The sequence below is a fragment of the Poecilia latipinna genome, unplaced genomic scaffold (assembly GCF_001443285.1).
Source record: "Poecilia latipinna isolate Pla-1442-1.1 unplaced genomic scaffold, P_latipinna-1.0 Scaffold869, whole genome shotgun sequence".
Taxonomy (NCBI): domain Eukaryota; kingdom Metazoa; phylum Chordata; class Actinopteri; order Cyprinodontiformes; family Poeciliidae; genus Poecilia; species Poecilia latipinna.
Window position 1 is genome coordinate 6,024 of NW_015113485.1, and position 18,282 is coordinate 24,305.

An 18,282-nucleotide genomic window follows, 5' to 3' on the forward strand; every position below is an offset into this window, starting at 1 on the left:
AAGAAAAAGTTTGGGAACCACTGGTTTAGGAGATTGATGTGTTTTTGGTCAGGACTCTGACAGCATCACTTTGAATGAGCTGTAACTTCCTGATTTGGATTTTACGGAGCCCTGCACAGATAGCAAGTTTCCAACCAAGTGGAAATAAGCATTTAACTGTGCTTTTTACCCACATTGCAAAAACATAATTAAAGACGCACTCCACGACTGCACTCTGTTGTCATGTGGCGACAAGTAAATCTAAAGTTGCATTTAAAAAAAGCAGCGTTTGGAGAACGGAGCCTTGAGGAATCCCACAATCGATTTTCAGTCACGTTTATAATTAAGGCGACACAAAGTCATCTGGGTTTCTCAAACAAACCAACCGGAGGACTGATGACGTTAACGAAGCTGTTGCCTTGGCAGCGATGACATCATGAACTACCTGCTGGAGCGGGTCGCCCCGCCTCAACCCGGCCTGCCGCGACCCCGCTTCTCCCTCTACCTCTCCTCACAGCTGCAGTACGGCATCATCCTGGTCTACCACCGGCAGTGCACCATCTTTCTGGGTGAGAAAAACTACAAAACGCTGAAAGGTTTTTTGGGGGAAAAAGCAGTGATGGAGTTCAAGACAAACTTTTTTCCTTCCAGAGGAAGTCCAATCCATTCTGGGCCAACTGTTGAAACAAAGAAGCTCAGGAAAAACGGATCTTTCCGGCCCAAGCAAGTATGAACATTTGCTTTAATATAGTAAAGTAAACACACATTTTTTCTTTTTCTTCTTCTTCTTCTTCGTCTTTGTCTTCTTCCTCTTCTTCTTCTGCTTTAAGTCCTGTTTTATTCATTCAAGGTCAGCTGCAGTCCTGCCTGATGCCCTGTTTCTCATGGAGGAGACCGAAGGCGCTCCGGATCCTTTATTTGGAGCGATGCTCCTCCAGGACACGATGCCCAACACGACGCAGCTGATGCAGGTGCCGACCGACAGGAAACGAGCGTCGAGCCCGATGCACATCGCTCGGGATAACTGAGGTTTTTTTTTCCTGCCTTCTGTGTCAGATGAATTGGGAAGCTCTGCGAGAATCGTCTCCCGAGCTTCATGAACGGAGCAGATCAGCTACTTCTGCTTCTCCACATCCGGAAAATGGCAAGACTGTCCTTTATGTGCTGCAGCTACATTGCGTGGTGGTGGGAGTGTCATGGTTTGGTTCTAGTGTCAGGAAAGAAACGTTCCTCACCTTCCATTGCCTCATTTTTCCCTCCTGTCTTCACCGGATTGTGTGACAGCCAAACGATGAGTTGTGTTTTTTTTGTTTTTTTTTCCCCTCAGGCATCTCCGCTTCCCCAGAATCCATCACTCTGAGTGAGCCGATACTTGCTGCCGCTGCCCCCGCCGCAGAGGTTCGCCTGCTGGCTGAAAAACTATAAAAAAGCTTTCAGTCTATTTTTTCCTCACGGCCATTTTTTTTTCTCTCATCTAGTTTGATGAGGAAGACTTCACTGATGATCTTCCAGAAACTGTCGATTTACTCCTGGACCAGCTGGGTCACTTTCAAGAAGGTTTGAGGAAGATTTTGTTTCTCAGCTGTAGTGTAAGTTACCTGCTGCTTAATTAATGGAGGAGCTGCTGCTGCTGCGTTGTCAACAGGAGGTTTGGAGCCAATTCAAGAAGAGATGAGAGAGGAAGAGGAGAGCGAGAAGATGAAGGAAATGACTCCATCCATCGCAGAGTAACGCCTCCCTCCTCGCGTACAAACACAAATGAGAAGAAACAAAATCCGACCGACTGTTTTATCCTTCAGCCTGCAGCCGCCCACCGTCTCCAGCGAGGGCCCTGAGCTGCTGCCTCTGGAGGAGTCGGGCCCCTCTGGGGAAACCCCCTTAACGCCCAGCGACCCGGTCGCCCGGGTGCCGGCGGCCGGCGTCCCCTCACCGCCGTCTGCAGCGCGGCGACGACGTAGGAGCCCCGAGTTAGAGGCGCGTTCTCTCTTTTTGTTGTTCTTCTAAAAAACTGTAGTTTTTACTCGATCATAATTGCATGATTAAATATATATTTATATGTTTTAATGCAGATTATCCACTATGCAAAAGTCATGCTTCCATTTTGGTTTCAGCCGTTTCTAAAAACAGCCCAAGTTCTTAAAAATAAAACACAGAATTTTTCGGGGGGGAATAAGTTTTTTGTGCTCTGAATGTAATGTCACAAATCTGCAATCACTGAACGTCACCTAGAAACCCAAGCTGAGCTCCAGAACGTCTGATCAGCCGGTTTTTACCTCTGTGTGTGCTGTACAATGGCTGCTGGAAAAGACAAGTGGTTTGTTGTTGACTTACCATCCAGAAACCACTTGCTGCATTCTTGCTAGTTGTGCAGGAGGCTCCACTTCTGCTTTCTGCTTTTCAAAGATGTACAGCTGTATAATTGCTCATCTGTTTGCAGCTGTGAGTGTAAACGTTGAGTTGGGGGCGTGGCCAGCAGCAGTTTACTTGGATTTAAAGTGACAAGACGCCCTAAACCATCTCATTCTGAAAGGAACTCAAAATAAGCAGAACTGATCAGACTAAAATCTCATTATCTAAGAAATATTTTGTGCAAAATATGTAATGAACATGTTTTGTATAGATCTATTGTAACCTGTTGAAGGAAGCATAATGGGTCACCTTCAAGTCAGTCAGTTTTAGCGGCTGGTTGTGTCCCAGAGGAGCTAAATTTAAAGTGACAGTACCAACAATCGCCCCTCCTACAGATCTGCTTATTTCAGAGTCTTTACGCCTTGTCCAATTAACACCCATGATAATTACTAAGCCATGATGAAAAATGACACAAATTGTTTTCATTAGTTAAATTTTTCTTGTTGTCTCATTAAAACATTGTGCTCTTGTCTTATGGCTGAGCAGGGAACACAAAAACATCTCATGACATTATCTCACAGTTTCAACATGCTTTAACGTTGCTTCTGCACTATAAATCCCCTCCTGCCGCCATCTTCCCATCATCAATCACCTGGTTTTTTTAAAATGTTGTGTCCCATTGCGCTCACCCCGCCAGGAGGTCCAACCTGAGGTGAAGAGGAGGAGGAGGAGGCAGCTGGTGTTCTTCGATCCGGAGACGCAGCTCTCGGAGTCGGAGCAGCAGCAGCAGATTGAGGAGCCTCTGACTGAGACCAGAGCGCCGGCCGTCGCCCCGCCTCCCTCTCACAGGGTCATTCCTGCCGCCGAGCTGCTCAGCAACCCCTGCAGCTGTCAGTGAAGCTATTTTCCGCTTGATAATATCCAACACTTGCTGACTAAATGAGTCTCTGTGTGCAGCGCCGACATACTGTGAATTAAAGCTTTGATGAAAGTACCGAGCGAAGCTTTTCCCCGCGTTGCTGCTCTGACCCACACGCCTTTATGCCTACAGTTTTGCCTGAGGAGATTCTGTCTCTGTGGAGGCGGGCGGCGGTCATAACGCCGCTGTCGGGGCCCGACCTGCAGGTCGGGGACCGGGGGCCCGAGTCCACCGACTCGGAGCGCGAGCGAGAGAGGGAGGCGATGCAGGAGGCGGCAGCCGAGGAGCAGAGAGCCAATGAGGTTTCCACAGAGGTGAGGCCAGACGTTTCTGCTTCTACTAACGAACTGGCGTGAATATTTGAGGGATTTTAAGTGTGTGTGTGTGTGTGTGTGTGTGTGTGTGTGTTTGTGCGCTTCTGTGTGAATGTAGGTCCAGAGAGGAATGGAGGAATCTGAGATGATGAGAATTTCAGGTAATATTTATGTTTTTTTAATCACTTTTCTTCACTATTCTGTAATAAATAGTTAATGAAATGGCATTTCAATAAGTTATTTTAACTTATTTTTATGGTGACTGAAAACAGATGAGATTTTATTCTAAAAAATGTATAATTAAAAATTCATCATTAAAACATTATTAGATTTTTAATGTTTGCATTTTTTTTCCTTCAACTGCCTGACGTCCCCTTATCGCCTCCCGCTCGTCCCCCAAAGGGCCGCGGCCCTCACTTTGATAAACACTGTTCACACATTTAACTTTGTAAACTTTTTTTAACACTTATTCTAGTTTTCTTAGTCAGAATTATATATGTTTATGATTATTTAAAACATTTGAGTGTGGTCAAAGAATCTGTATGTGGGAAAATATTTTTCATAGCTCTGTGCGAGTTGAATACAGGTCAAAGGTCATGACTGACACTTTCCAGGCTTGAGCTCGTCAGCGCATGAAGACTGAAGATCTTGTGGTGTGTGTGTGTGTGGTGTGTGTGTGTGTGTGTGTGCGTGTGTGTGTGTGTGTGTGTGTGTGCGTGTGAGTGCAGCTCAATCAGCTCCATCTCTGGACGGGTTGGACCAGCGGGAGGCGTCTCGAGACATTTCTCCTCTGTACACGTCTGAGAGAGAAGGGTGGGTGACGAGGAAACCTGTGTGTCTCTGTTGGTGGGTGTCTCGCATTAAGACGCGTCCTCCTTCCTGTCTCCAGCTCCACCGTCTCCACGGCGCTGCAGGACATCCCAGAGGCGGTGGACGAGAGGATCGAGGAGTTGGCAGTGGAATCCCCTCGGTGTGCTTCTCTGGACTATTAAACTCAACTTAACCGGGCCTTTATTTACATTTTACTTTTGTGTCTCCGCGTTCCCAGGCTGCTGCCGGAGTTGGCGGACTCTGAAAGCGAGCCGGTGCTTTTTCACTCGGTTTTACCGTCTGGAGCCGACCGCAGAACAGTCAGCTGCGTTTTTCAGAGGCTGCTGGGTAACGAGTCGCCATTTCCACACACATCTCCCACCTTACAGCTTCTCTGATCGATATGTGGCCTCTGGTGACTCTGCATGTCTGAACCCAGTAACACCGGTTATTTGTGGTTAAAGTGCAAAAAGTTGAACACGATTCTGATTCCTCTACACTCCAAAAACACAAAATGTTTCCAAGGTTTTGGTCTAGTTTCTAGTGCAGATGTCTCAGCACAACGTCTTGTTCTCGGTGAAATAATCTGTTAATGAAACTAGTATTTTTCCATCAATAATAAGGAATTACGGACTTAAAATAAGCTCATATTTCTTGCTGAAAGGTTGCTCGTAAGTTAATTTCAAGTGTGCTGAGGTTTGTCCACCAGAAATGCTTGGTAAGGTTTTGTGGTTTTGCAGTGCAAACCAAATGCAGTTCAGGTCACATGAAGAAATTTGTCTCATTTGTCGTCGACTTGTAACTATTTTCTTTTCCAGGATTGAAAACTGACATTTAATACAAGAAAAGCTTTGACGATTCTTTTAAAAATAAGAGATTTGTAAACAAAAATGCAGGTTTTTTTTTTTTTTTTTTTTTTTCATATCCTCACAGGGTGAAAATTATATTACCTAAAAGAATACTAACTTAGACGACACCGGAAACCTAAACCTGACACGTTATCGTTTTGTTTACAGAGAATTTGTCGTCCAAGAGGATTTCTGCCGAGCAGGAAGAGCCGTATGGAGACATCGCGATCCTCCCCGGACCCAGATATGAAGAACTGGACCAGCCTTCATAATCTGCTCCCAGCTGAGACTCGGAGGATTTCTGAGTTCACAATTTCACCCAGTAATTCTGTCTGCCACCACTGCACAGTTTTAAAAGTTGCATGATTTCCAATGTATCCCTTTATTATGTATTACCAGAATGAGTTTTGTGGTTTTAAAGTTCTTTCGGTTTTCCGTGTTTCTGGTGGCTCTCGCAGGTTTAACGAACGACATGAGATTTAATATGAATCCTATATTTGATTTTATTGTTCCAGCTCTTTACATGTGTGTTCCTTTCAACAATAAAACGCGTTTGTGTTGAATTTGTGCTGATTGTTCTACATGCCGCAGGGTTTGTGGGGCAGATGAGCCGAGCGACACTTGATCTTCCTCCGCCTCTTCACACATCTTAATTCTCCTCTGCGGACCGGTGGGGGGGCCAGGGGGGCTGTGACCAGTTTATTATTAGCATCTGTCTCCTCACCCCTTCGCCGTTTCTGTCGTCTCATTTCTGCCCGTCACTTTCCGTCTTTGTCTGTACTTTTGCTTTCTCCTGTTTTTCGTGTTTTCTTTTTACGTTTTTTCTTACTTCTTCCTGAGTTTCTGTCTTTCCTTGTTGGCTTTTCTGTCAAGTTTGTGTCTTTTCTTCACTTCAGGTTTCTGCTGACAGCACTGGAGGCTATTTACTACTTTCTCACAGCTCTAGATCCTCTGCTTGTTTTTTTTTTGGTTTTTGTTTTTGTCTTTTTTTTAAGAAGCCACTTATTTCATATTCATGGTGCTATCTTCAGTTATTTTTCTCTACGTAGCTCCTAAAGCTTATCTGCGTCTGCTCTTCATCCCTCTATCTTCTTCTCTTCCTCTTGAACTCGACCTTGCTAGTATCTGATTTGTGATGGGAAACAAGGAGCTGTTTTCTCTCTTGAAGGGCTTTCTGGACTGCATCTGTCTCCGCCTGTCAGTGAGTACCATGGATTTATTTCGCTTTTATTATTATTTTTTTTTTTCCATCTGTCGGTCTCTCTCTTCTTCATTTGTATGATTTTAGTTTTACTTCAAACCAACAACAACAGACAATTTAGTTCGTTTATCCACAAACTCCCCAGCTTTTCAAACACACTTGTGTTTATGTGGGTCAGTGTGACTTTTGTGTGCGTGTTTTTTTGGCGCGTTTCCAGTGCTGAGTATCTCTTTTGCTTACATGCTCAGCTTCTGATATTAATACCAGCCTCAGAATGGGGATCAAAATAGACGCTGGCCTCATCCAAAGAGACCAGAAGTCTCTTATTAGCCTCTTTTAGACGGTGCTAACATTTCTGGGATCAATGGCGCAACAATTGACAGTTTGGGTTTTGAGAGGTATGGGGCTCTTTGTGAGATTTTTGTGAACATAAGACACAAAGTCGGGGCATTTGTGTTTAGCTCATTGCCACATTTGTAGGAGAAATGCATTTGTAAATTGGTAACTCGCCAGTCCCAAACTACTTAAAAAAAAAAAAAAAAAAATCTGCCAAAATTTGATAAGAAGAAAGTTTAACAAAAATTTATCATAAGGTGATTTGTCACATCACAAAATATGAACAGTTTGTTTGGGATCACTTCTGTGATCCACTTTATGTCAACAAATCATTTGGATGTTATTGCTCAGCGGCTTTAGATTTTCACATACGTGAGTTAAATCTCAAAAACAAGATAAACAACAATTTAATTTTACTTAAATGAACATGAAGACCAAGGAATGATTTGCTCTCACCAATATTTCAGAGATGAAATTGTTTCATAAGTAACTATGTATTTATTGTATTTACACAAAATGCTGCAATCATCTAAATCACACGTGTCAAACTCGAGGCCCGCGGGCTAAATCCGGCCCACCACAGCTTTTTATGCGGCCCTCTAAATTATAATCTAAACCCTAAGTGTGCTTAAATATTATTTTATCAGTCAAATCAATTCATGTTTTTATCTGTTTAATCCAAATTATATCAATCAGTTCCTCCAGTTTCTTGCAAATTATTGTGGCGATTCACTGAAAATTAACAAATTCCCGCACTTTTTTTGCATTAATATTTATTGCAGATTTTTCTCAAAAAATGTCAAAAACTTTCTTGCTTGTGCTAAACAGCTGCCTCAGCCTAAACTGATGTGGGACTGTAGTCCATGATCTATTACTCGCTTTTATTACAGCGAGTAATAAAAGTTGCATTTACTGACATATATAAGCGCAAATATTTCCAAATTAGTACCAAAAACACACAAAATCACAAAACAATCATGAAATCCTGGAGGGTCTGAAAAGATGTTCAGTAATATTATTTAATTTTAAGAATTCATTGATATTTTACCAGCTTGTGAACACGTTTTATCAATACATTTCTGTACATCTGGGCCTTTAAGAGCATTCATGATCTTAATTTGGCCCAAAACGAAAATGTGTTTGACACTCCTGATCTAAATGAAGATTTTAGTACAAACAAAAGAAAAACCCTATAACGCTATAAACTGATCGCCATGCTGGTGGCTTTGAATTTGCCGGATGTTAAATGGAGACCTTCAACTTTAACTCCTGAAGTTGGATCGGTCTGTTTTTAGTGAAAGCAGGATGGTTTCTTGACTTTGTCCACAGCAGAGAAGCATCAACATTGAAACTGAAAATGAGCGGGACTCTAAAAATGGCCGCCTGATCTACGACAGGGGGGACATCCTGGAGGACAGATGTAGGTACCAGAACATCTGGCAGAGCGGGATCCAACAACACAGACTAATCCGACCTCTTGTTTTCCAGATGAGTTGCTCGACACGCTGGGAGAGGGAACCTTCGGGAAAGTGGTGCAGTGTCTGGATCACAGCAGGTAGCTCCTCCTGCTCCGATTTAATGCAAAATGGAATCAGTGTGTGAGTTTACGGGGATTAGCTATGAAATAATGCGTTGAATCACACAGAGGAGGAAGACCGGTAGCTCTGAAGATCATCAAGAACTTGGAGAAATACAGAGAAGCAGCCAAGCTGGAGATAAACGTTCTGGAGAAAATCCGGGCCAAAGATCCCGAGAACAAGCAGTGAGTTAAACACTTCAGCAAGTTATTAATGTTACAATTTAATGCATTTCATGTTTGTTTGTGTCCCTTCCAGTAACTGCGTTCAGATGCTCGACTGGTTTAACTTCTGCGGCCACGTGTGCATCTCGTTTGAGCTGCTGTCTCTCAGCACCTTCGACTTTTTGAAGTCAAACAACTTCCTGCCGTATCCCATTAACCAGATCCGACACATGGCGAGCCAGATCTGCCACGCTGTCAGCTGTGAGTGCAACACAAACCCCCGCAGCCACGCTCTCCCCTCGTCACCCGTTTCATTCATCAATAAGAAAGTAGGGAGATGTTTCACAGTGGGGCTGCAAAAAAAAAAAAAAAAGATGTTTGATTGAGTGATACATGCGAACGTTTCTGGTTTAAATCTGCAGGCCTGGGAAAAACTCTTAATTTCTAAGTGTGGAAACATTTAGTTTTTGTCGTTGTTCCAAGTCCATAACTATACATATATAAATATATATAAATCTCTAATTAAGCTAAGCCTCCAGAAGGAGATTCTAAGGGGTTTTTTTTCTCTCTATTGTGGGGTTTTGTAGAGTAGTTATAAGCAGTCAGTGTCTTACCTGACATAGAAAGCTGTAAAAACAACTTCCCAAAAATTATTTACATAAATAAATTAGTTAATCAATCAGAACATAGCATGCCATCACCCTAAAATATAGTAAAACTGTTTAATCTTTAATAAAAGATTTTAAAATGACAAATTAAGTAGATTCATTTAGCAGCATCATGATGTGTAGATCACCCTTTTGTTTTACAAATGTTATAAAGCTTACAAACAATGGATTTAAACTGATTTAAATTGAAATTAGATACTACAGATGCATCTGAAAAATATATATTTTTCCCTATTTAGCAAACGGATCATACTAAATGAAAATAAGTCGCACTGACACCAATGCTGTTCTTCAATGAAGTTGTTGGTGAGTGAAAAAGATCTAAAGGAAAATGTTTTCAGTTTCAGAGAGGTACTTAAAAAAGAAATGAGAGGAAGCACAGATAAGCATTAACATATTAAGACATGGAGCAAGAGCATAAACCTCAGGAAATAACAGGAAGGCTGAATGTATTACAGTAAATTTATATGATTCACTCCTGAGTAAGTTGTTAGTCTTTTTGTTCAGGGATAAATTAAACAAAGACCTCTGGAGATGCTTTTGTTTAATAGTAATTATTATTATTATTATTATTATTATTATTTGTTACTTTGGGGACACAGATGTTTAACAACAACCTCCTGTTCTGAATTAAGTACAGATAAAATGACAGGATGATATTTAATTCCAACATATGATTTCTGACTATAATATCAGAAAGACTGGAGGACTAACTGGCAGAATAAGCTAGCTTTAAATGACTTTTTACTTTTTATAAATAAACAAAAAATAAGAATAAAAACAATGTATTGTTTTTGATCATGTAAATGATCGGTACAATATTTGTAACTCCTCAAACTCCATATCAAGTGTTTTATCCCCACTGTAAGGCCAGTTTAACCAAGATGAATGTATATTATTACTATTATTATAAATAGCATTTATTTTCTTCAATTAATCTGACAGTTTGCCATAGCTGAAGAAGCCACCACCGGGGGGCGCTGGCTCCTGACATATCCAATGATCCTCTGTCCTGGCTCGCTCTCTTCCGCAGTTCTCCATGACAACAAGCTGACTCACACCGACCTGAAGCCTGAGAACATCCTCTTCGTCAACTCCAACTACTCCCTCGTCTACAACGCTGAGAAGGTGACGGTCGGCCTGCAGCCTTTAAGGGGGGCCTCATGGCGACAAAGCAGGGATTAGCGGTGGCAGAACAACCTGAGAGTTTCCTTTGTGTTTTCCTATTTAAATGCAAATTTATCCCAGCAGCAGAACCATGAGCCACCCACAGGAAGTCTCCTTTTAGCTACAGGTTTATCCGTCAAGACTGCAGGCTGTATCCGTTGCACGTTGAGCAACATGTGGCTTTTGAAGAGAAAAAAAAATATATTAAAGTTGAAAAACGACAACCCTGATAGTCCAGCTCAATATTTGTTTTATAGCATTTTACTTCGTTACAGAGCATGCAGAAAGAGGGAACTTTGGCCATTTCTCTTTGCACATCTTTTCAGAGTTTTGGATCCTCTCTTTAGCAAATCTGATAAAAGTTCCTGAGGTGGAACTTTTATCAGAGGGAAGTTAATTTTGTATCTGGTGGTTTTGATTTAGTTTTATGTTTTGAATTTTATCCTGATGAAAAACATAAATATAACCCATTCTTTCTTCTTATTAATTAAACCAATCTGATGTTTTAAAGACTCCATGATGTTCTTTAAGAATATTCTCCTTGCCTTTGGAAGAGATATCGGCCCACAGCATGACAGATCCTCCCCCGCACTTGACAGTGTGCATGAGGTGCTTTTTCCAAACCCATCTGAATTTGTCTGTTGTTGAAAAGCTTTGCTTCACACTTTTCCAGATGAAGCTTCAGTACTATGATGGCCCCTATTGTCGAGTCTCACTCCAGCTGGTTAGTGTGCCTCCATTGGCGGTGTGTCCCCCAATATGGCTGCCGTCCCACTGCAGAGCTGGCGCTCAAATCCAATTTTTTCTGAAATCACAACTCCAGTGTTTGCAGTTCGAAACTGACCCGCGCAGGTGTAACTTTCCTCCAAAAAAAACATGGAAGAAAGTTACTTTCATGTTTCCCCGTTTGTTAATTTAGTGTAGTAACTCACAGAACCATCGCAACTGTCATCCGTCTTGCTAACATTTCCTGTTAAGACAAGTAAGTGACGTTAAAGTTGGATCAAAACTGCTTTGGTTGTTCCCCCTGGAATCACATCGGAAAAGATTGGGTTTAAGTCAGATTCAGGAGCACATATTATTGTTACTTTCCTAAATCATTTTTCCCAAAAGTTTTTTTTTTTTTTTTTTTTTTTTTTTTTTTGACAAAAACTGGTTTAGGCCATTATTTTAGGAAGGTGACAATATAGAAGTGGCTCAAATCTGACAAAAAAAGAAATAAAATCACATTGGGGAAGATCTGAGTGTTCAGACTTGTTCTAATAAGTCTGACCTGGTCACTTATCCTCCCCTAAAATCTGATTTGAGTCACATTTGCCTGCAGTAAATATGGGCAGCAACGTGGGTGAACGTGCTGTAGTCGATGTCATTTTGTGCTCGTTCGGCCGCCAGTTTCTCTGAAAAATCTTTATATATTTGTTTGTTGCCTGTTGTCCCGTCCAGTTGATGCTGGATGCTTTTTTTCTGCCATATTTGATAAAAAGGCTTGGACTTCAAGGTTTGACCACGGGATTATTGATTCACAGCTCGCCGTCTTGCCAGCCACCATGGTCTCATTACAGATTGAAAATGTTATTGTTGGTGGAGGAATCAATAGATGCAGTCTGCTGCCAATCAAGTCCCCGGCGCCTGAACTCATAAACTATAAAACATGCAACCCGGATGAAAATAACACACAAACAAACAAGTAGAGTTAAAGTAACGCCTACTTCTTTTTGTTTCATAAGTTGTTTGTTCATCAAAGCAGGAAAGTTACCGCCTAAAAAAAAAAAACCTTAGATATGTTCAAAACACAAAAAGACTGTAATTATCCTGAGGCTAGAAAACGCTTTTGACTTCTTGAATTAAATGTCTCAGGTGTTCCCAAACATTTCCTCTCTGGTTTAACTGTAATTAAATCAGTCGAAGCGTGAACATATGACTCCAAGAACAAGAAATGAGATACAAACTGAAGCTTTCTCTCTGCGTGTCTTCTGAGTAGAAATGTTGTGAACGGAGGATAAGAGACACAACGGTGCGGCTAGTCGACTTCGGCAGCGCCACCTTCGAACAGGAACACCACTCTCTGGTCGTCTCCACTCGTCACTACCGAGCCCCAGAGGTCATACTGGGTATGTTGGACTCTTCACTGGTAAAGCTGTCGGTGATGTTTGGACGGTGGTGAAACTCTCTCGTCTCCCTCAGAGCTGGGTTGGAGTCACCCGTGTGACGTTTGGAGCATCGGCTGCATCCTGTTCGAATACTACGAAGGCTTCACACTCTTCCAGGTCAGCGGGGCAGAAATCTGAAACTCTGCTCAGCCATATTGTTTTGTTGTTATTGTTGTGGGATTTAACTCCTCCGCTTTTCGCCGCAGACTCATGACAATAAAGAGCATCTGGCGATGATGGAGAGAATCCAGGGACCAATTCCTCTGAGAATGATTCAGTGGAGCAGGTTTAAACCTACCGACCCTTAGTGCTTTGAAACCCAATCTGAAACATCTGGCTGAATTTGATTTATTCTTCTCCACAGGAAGCGCAGGTATTTCCATCATGGTCATTTGGACTGGAATGAAAACTCCAAGGCCGGACGCTTCGTTAAGTCTAAGTGTAAACCACTGAGGGTAAGCTGAGGGGCCTGCAAATTTAATTTGCCATATCCCTGGATATTTTCCTAAAATATTGAAAGAAAATGCAGCTTAGGAAGATGAAATACTGAGGGCTAATGCTACTTGACACAATATCGGCTCGTTGCGATTCACTGTTGTTTGCTGCCCTGTAAATAAAAAATTAAGAAATAAGAAAAAGAGAGTTTCCCTTAATTAACTGTAACTCTTAGATACCAAACAGGGAATGGTGATTTTCACTCAGACAGCACTTTATTACTTCTTGGAAGGATGAGAACAGCAAGCGGACATGCTCAACGTCTACTTATAGAATCTGCTTCAGCGCATCGAGCCACTTTTAGCCTCACTTCTAATAAATTAATTTCTTTAAAGCCATAAAAGCTTTTGGAAAATGACATAGCTTAACTGCTGTAGAGCTATAAAGTGTATCTATTTTACAGTTAACGAATCAGAGTTGTATTTCTCTTTTGGGGTTTTAGATCCAGACAAATTCACGTTTTACAACAAGCAGATTCATTTGGCTTCTTTAAAGCATCCACTTTTGAATGAAAACCTTGCTATTTTTGTACAAGGCATATTTTATTCATCTATTTTGTGTCTATGTTCACTTCAGTCCAGAGTCTAAGTGAAAGAATGTTGTTTTTGGGTTTAATTTATCATCAAAATCACAATCAGCTGAAAGTCAAACTTTTATGTTTATTCATCTCATTTTGATGTCATGCAGATATTGAACCAAACCACAGAAAATGTGCTTCTGCTATCACTTCCAGTTAAAGAACAGTGCTCAGTCCTACAATCTTTGACCAAAATTAGCAAGAGTGGAGGCTCCAAGAGCCACATGCGTCTCCAGAGTCGCAGGTTGCAGACCCCTGAACTAGACGGACTTGCTACCTACTTGCATTGGTCTTATCACTGAGGTTTCTCACAGGGAGTCTGGGAACCAGCATTTCTGGCTCAGCATTGTAGCTCTTAATTGGGATGATCTAACCTTGAACGTAGAGGAGCGCTCCATCCTTATCTGTACCTCCCGGCATCTGTGAGCCCTCCCTAAGGTCCAGCAGGGTTCAAATACAATGAGCCTCGCATAAATGCAATTACTGCTGCACAAGGAAGTGCATATTTTTGTCCAGGTTGTACAAATAAGAAGTTATTTTCTAAAATCCCAGCAACAAGTTCCTAACTCCTGCAAAAATTGGGAGTCAGGGCTATGATGCAAAATTCACATTTTGCACATTTTTGTAATGTCATTTGGGTCTCTAATAGCCCAAATGTTTTTTTGTTTTTTTTTTAAAAACACCCAACCATTTTTTTGACAATAAGTAAGACTTTTTTTTGGTATCTGGAAAATGAGCCATTTCAAAAAGCTCCAGGATTTAACATCACAAATCAGCAGGCACCGCCCCTCACCTACCAACTCAAACGACTTAATGATCAGCCCGTTACCTAGCAACCACAGCCAAACCCAACACCGTCACCTACCAACCCAAGTGGAACTCTAGCATGTTTATTCAGCCGGTTTTACTGCTGTACAATGGCTGCTGGAAAATACAAATGTTTTGTGGTTGACTTACTACTCAGAAACCACTTACTGTGTTAATGTTGGTTGCACAGGAGGCTCTTCTTCTGCTTTTCAAAGATGTACGGTTGTATAATTATGCATCTCATTATCTAAGAATAAAGTTGTGCAAAAAATGTCCGTAGACTTATCCTAACCTGTTCATTGAAAAAAAATAGTAGGTCACCTTTACCCTTATTTCTTCCTTTAAATAACAATCTTCTATATTGTTCTGTGGATTTCCAGAACTACCTGTTATCACACGGGAGAGAGCACCACCAGTTTTTTGATCTCCTGGAGCGGATGCTGGAGTACGACCCGGTGAAACGGATCTCTCTCCCCGCCGCTCTGAACCATCCCTTCTTCCTGCCGCCCAGTCAGCCTGCACGGACTCAGGCCTGGAGAAACAGCTGGGACAACAGCAAATGACCCTGAAGAGCTTCTTGATGCTTCATGGACCAGATGGATGTGTTTACAGGTTTACAACAAATCGCTCTTAACACTGTATTCATATTGTAAGAGAGCAATCGAAAGGAGGGCTCACAGATTAGGCAGAGGATTAATTTATTTGCAAATGAAGAGGTGGATGTTGTGCTGAGGAACGTTTAAATTAGAGTGAGGCTGAGCTGGATTGCATTGACTGAACACTGAAGGTTTGAAACTCTGGTAAATATCTGAACAAAGTCTTCTTTATTCCAAAGAATACAAATCCTCTTTATTAGATTTATACTCAAACAAACTGTGAAGGAAGCTTTTAGCTTTACGGACCCTGTTCTTCTTTTACGCCTTATTTGTTCCATGTTGCATCATAAAAGTTGTTCAGTTTTTCTGTTATTTAGATGAGATCCAGCGTCAAACACTATAAATGGGCAGAAGTTAGATAAACTGCTTAGAGAAATGTAGCTACAAAAGGGGATTTGTTATAGAGGTTTGCTTTCATGCACTTAAACGGAGTTAAATCAGGGAGAAATGCAGTCTTCAGCTCACATGTCAAGAAAATGACAAAATATCACAAAGTGTGTTAATATATTTACATTTTAAAGCAAGACAATGCAAAACCTTAAATTTATGTTTACATTCTGTCATCTGACAATAATAATGTCTGTGGGGGTTTTTTATTATAAATTTTGTATGAACTGACATCTGTGATCGAATAATAAATGGCTCGATGATGAATCCACTTCAGCTCAGTTTTGTGTTGTTCATTTCAGTCCTTTCAGTTTTGCTCACTTTAAGTTATCTCAAGTCATTTTTGGCCAAATTCAGTTCAGTACGTCATCCAGTGAGTCAGTCAGTCTTGCTAGCTAGCTTGCTTGCAACCTAGCTAGCGTTTTTGCGTAAGTGCAAATTTATCGCCAGTTGGCTGGATGAAATTAGCGCATTTTCTGTGGATATATGTTTTAAATCACACTCATTATGGTATGAAACAGTCATGGGTTGGTGAAACATCAACGCGAATCGACGTATCATCAGCAGAAACTCTGTGAAAATCAATTTACTGGCTGTGCTAATCGTAATGACTCCCGTATGAGTCATTTACTCCTAGACGAGTAATTGTGACTTATCGCTAAGTCTAATCATTATAAGACAGCTAAGTCGTTATTACGAGAGAGATAAGTCATAATTATGTAAGTTTATTTATTTTTTTATTCCAGTGGAGGAAAATGGCTTCCATAAAATCCAGTATTGCATAAAAAGGTTTTAAAAAAATTCAGAATGCCAATATTTTAATTGATCCTATAACTAAAATAATAGTTAGTAGTCGCTTTTAGTCCAGTCCTGTCCCAGAGACAATAGAGGACAGGTGTTTACATGTATTGGTTATTATTATTATTATTATTATTTTTGTATTATTTTCCATGTTCTGAGCCACATGTTGCATTGGCAGAGTGTGAAGCTCTTGTAAAGGCCGCCGCCTCCAGCAGGTTGATTGAGTGCAGCTCACAAGGCTGTGCAGCGGCTGCCAGCTTCCCTCTGCAGCCTTGGCAGACTGACTGAGAGCTGAAACTGAGGAGTGTTTGTGCAAATAAATGATGTGTCTGTTCATAATCATGTTCTTTGGCAAGCCAAGCATGGTTTCAGAAGGTTCATGGACATAAACTGAAGTTAAACAGAAGAGTTTTGTTATTTACTGCAAGTCATGTGGTGCAGCCAAGAGGAGGTTAGAAAACAGTGTAGTTTTAAGTTGTATCTTTAATAAATAAATAAAACAACATGCAGTTTTTGTGGTTTAGTTTTTTCCTTTTTTTTCTTTTTGTGAGATTTCCATAAATAAACTGGAAACATTTTTGTTTGAATAATAGATTCCCTCGTGGGAGTGTAGGATGATCTTTAGACGTGAATAATTTCAATTAGACTTTAAAAACTGCTAAAGAAATATTGACTAACTCATTTAATTTACCCGTAAATGCTCATGTTTATTGCATTAGATGGATGACAACTGAGTGAGTGATCATACACACCTCAGGCACATGTTAGGTCACATGCAGGTCATGGTAATTCATTGTGACATGAGTGGGTTAGGCCTCCTTTGAGATCCTTATTGGGCTTTGACCTCTGCGGCGTCCCTGACCTCTGCGGTTATATGTGTGTGATCTGGGGGTGTAAATGATTTCAGACAGCTGCAGGACAGAAACTCACCTCTCTTTGTAGAAAAAATAACTTCGCCTATTTAGTTTGTACTTTATTCCTACCTGCTTTCATCCCATCTTACTTTCCTTCTTTCTCTCCATCTCTCCCACTTTCCTGTCTTTAGTCTTCCTTTCCTTAGACTTTAATTTAGAATAAAGATAAACATAAAAGAGGATGGGTATTCTTTTTTAAAAAGCACATATTCCATCCTAATGACAAGTAAAGGAGATCTAAACACACATTAATGGTGCCTTTAGTGTCATTCTTTGTGGAAATTCAATTTAATTCAGTGGAAATTAAGTGTAATTTTAGAAGATCCAAAGAGCCACAGGTTGCAGACGCCTGCACTACAACAACCTACGAGGACTACCTTTAACATTTTTGCTAAATCTCCAAAGGTACAAAATAATATCTGATGATTAAGACTTGATTTTAAAGGATTCAGTTTGTTTCTGATGTATTTAGCAGTAGCGATGGGATGCAATGGGTCCTGATGGAGGTGTGTGTGTGTGTGTGTTTGTCTCTCTACTGATGGCCCCAGAACCACTTAAAGGATTCTGCAATGGATCAGCGTCAAGCACGTGACACAGCATGCACACACACTCGTTCTCATAAATGTTCTCAGCAATAAGTGTTTAACTATGGGTGACACACAAACACATTGTTTTCTTAATTAAACCCGATCTCACAAAATTCAAAGCAGGAAATCTAGACTCCTTGGTCACTATTTTGTCTTTTTGTCTTCAACCCATGCTGGGAGGAAGTGCCTATCCTCTCCTTTTGCTCCTCGAACTGGTCCCAGGTCTGTTTCTGCACACAAGCTCATGGGGGGCGTGGCTGAGTGCTGATCCTGTTAAATCATTAGCCTCTGTGGGCAGAAATTGGAAGAAACCTCAGCAGCGAAAAGGAAAAGAATACGAGTTGACGTGAGTTAATTTGCCGCCAGCCAACTGGAGTGCTCCTGAAGAGCAGAAAATTTACGGTGGAAACACGTTTAAGGACAGAAAACACAAGAAAGCAGCAAACCGAGAGCAAGGCGGATGCAGAGCTCGTCAATCCTTTATTTTAACTCAAAATATGTTAAAGCACATCATAAACGATTAAATGTACTGTTTCTATGAGTTTAAAATCCCAAAACAGAGTTTTGGGGGGTTTC

General features: G+C 41.1%; 2 protein-coding genes across 3 annotated transcripts in view; both read left to right on the forward strand.

Moving 5' to 3' along the window:
• Window positions 1-5,772, forward strand: part of LOC106957063 (meiotic recombination protein REC8 homolog) — a 10,445-nt gene extending 4,673 nt beyond the window's left edge. The window contains exons 2-15 of the mRNA XM_015048264.1: window positions 406-548; window positions 631-706; window positions 830-950; window positions 1,036-1,377; window positions 1,458-1,536; window positions 1,625-1,706; window positions 1,779-1,953; window positions 3,026-3,218; window positions 3,380-3,561; window positions 3,680-3,722; window positions 4,290-4,374; window positions 4,451-4,531; window positions 4,610-4,719; window positions 5,388-5,772. Of these exons, the coding sequence (XP_014903750.1) occupies window positions 1,651-1,706; window positions 1,779-1,953; window positions 3,026-3,218; window positions 3,380-3,561; window positions 3,680-3,722; window positions 4,290-4,374; window positions 4,451-4,531; window positions 4,610-4,719; window positions 5,388-5,491 (1,029 nt within the window). The 5' untranslated portion in view covers window positions 406-548; window positions 631-706; window positions 830-950; ... (1 more) ...; window positions 1,458-1,536; window positions 1,625-1,650 and the 3' untranslated portion in view covers window positions 5,492-5,772. The remainder of the gene's footprint in view (window positions 1-405; window positions 549-630; window positions 707-829; window positions 951-1,035; window positions 1,378-1,457; window positions 1,537-1,624; window positions 1,707-1,778; window positions 1,954-3,025; window positions 3,219-3,379; window positions 3,562-3,679; window positions 3,723-4,289; window positions 4,375-4,450; window positions 4,532-4,609; window positions 4,720-5,387) is intronic.
• Window positions 5,773-5,933: 161 nt separating this feature from the next.
• clk2b (CDC-like kinase 2b) lies at window positions 5,934-15,681 on the forward strand. Of its 2 annotated transcripts, none has more exons than XM_015048263.1 (11): window positions 5,934-6,420; window positions 8,089-8,176; window positions 8,245-8,311; window positions 8,402-8,518; window positions 8,592-8,758; window positions 10,199-10,293; window positions 12,314-12,443; window positions 12,517-12,599; window positions 12,689-12,768; window positions 12,847-12,937; window positions 14,742-15,681. In XM_015048263.1, the coding sequence occupies exons 1-11, from the start codon at window positions 6,355-6,357 to the stop codon at window positions 14,922-14,924; spliced, it is 1,167 nt and encodes a 388-aa protein (XP_014903749.1). In that variant the 5' UTR covers window positions 5,934-6,354; the 3' UTR covers window positions 14,925-15,681. The 2 variants fall into 2 exon arrangements, with proteins under 2 accessions (XP_014903749.1, XP_014903748.1); XM_015048262.1 differs by having other exon boundaries at window positions 5,936-6,420; window positions 8,086-8,176.
• The last annotated feature ends 2,601 nt before the right edge of the window (window positions 15,682-18,282 follow it).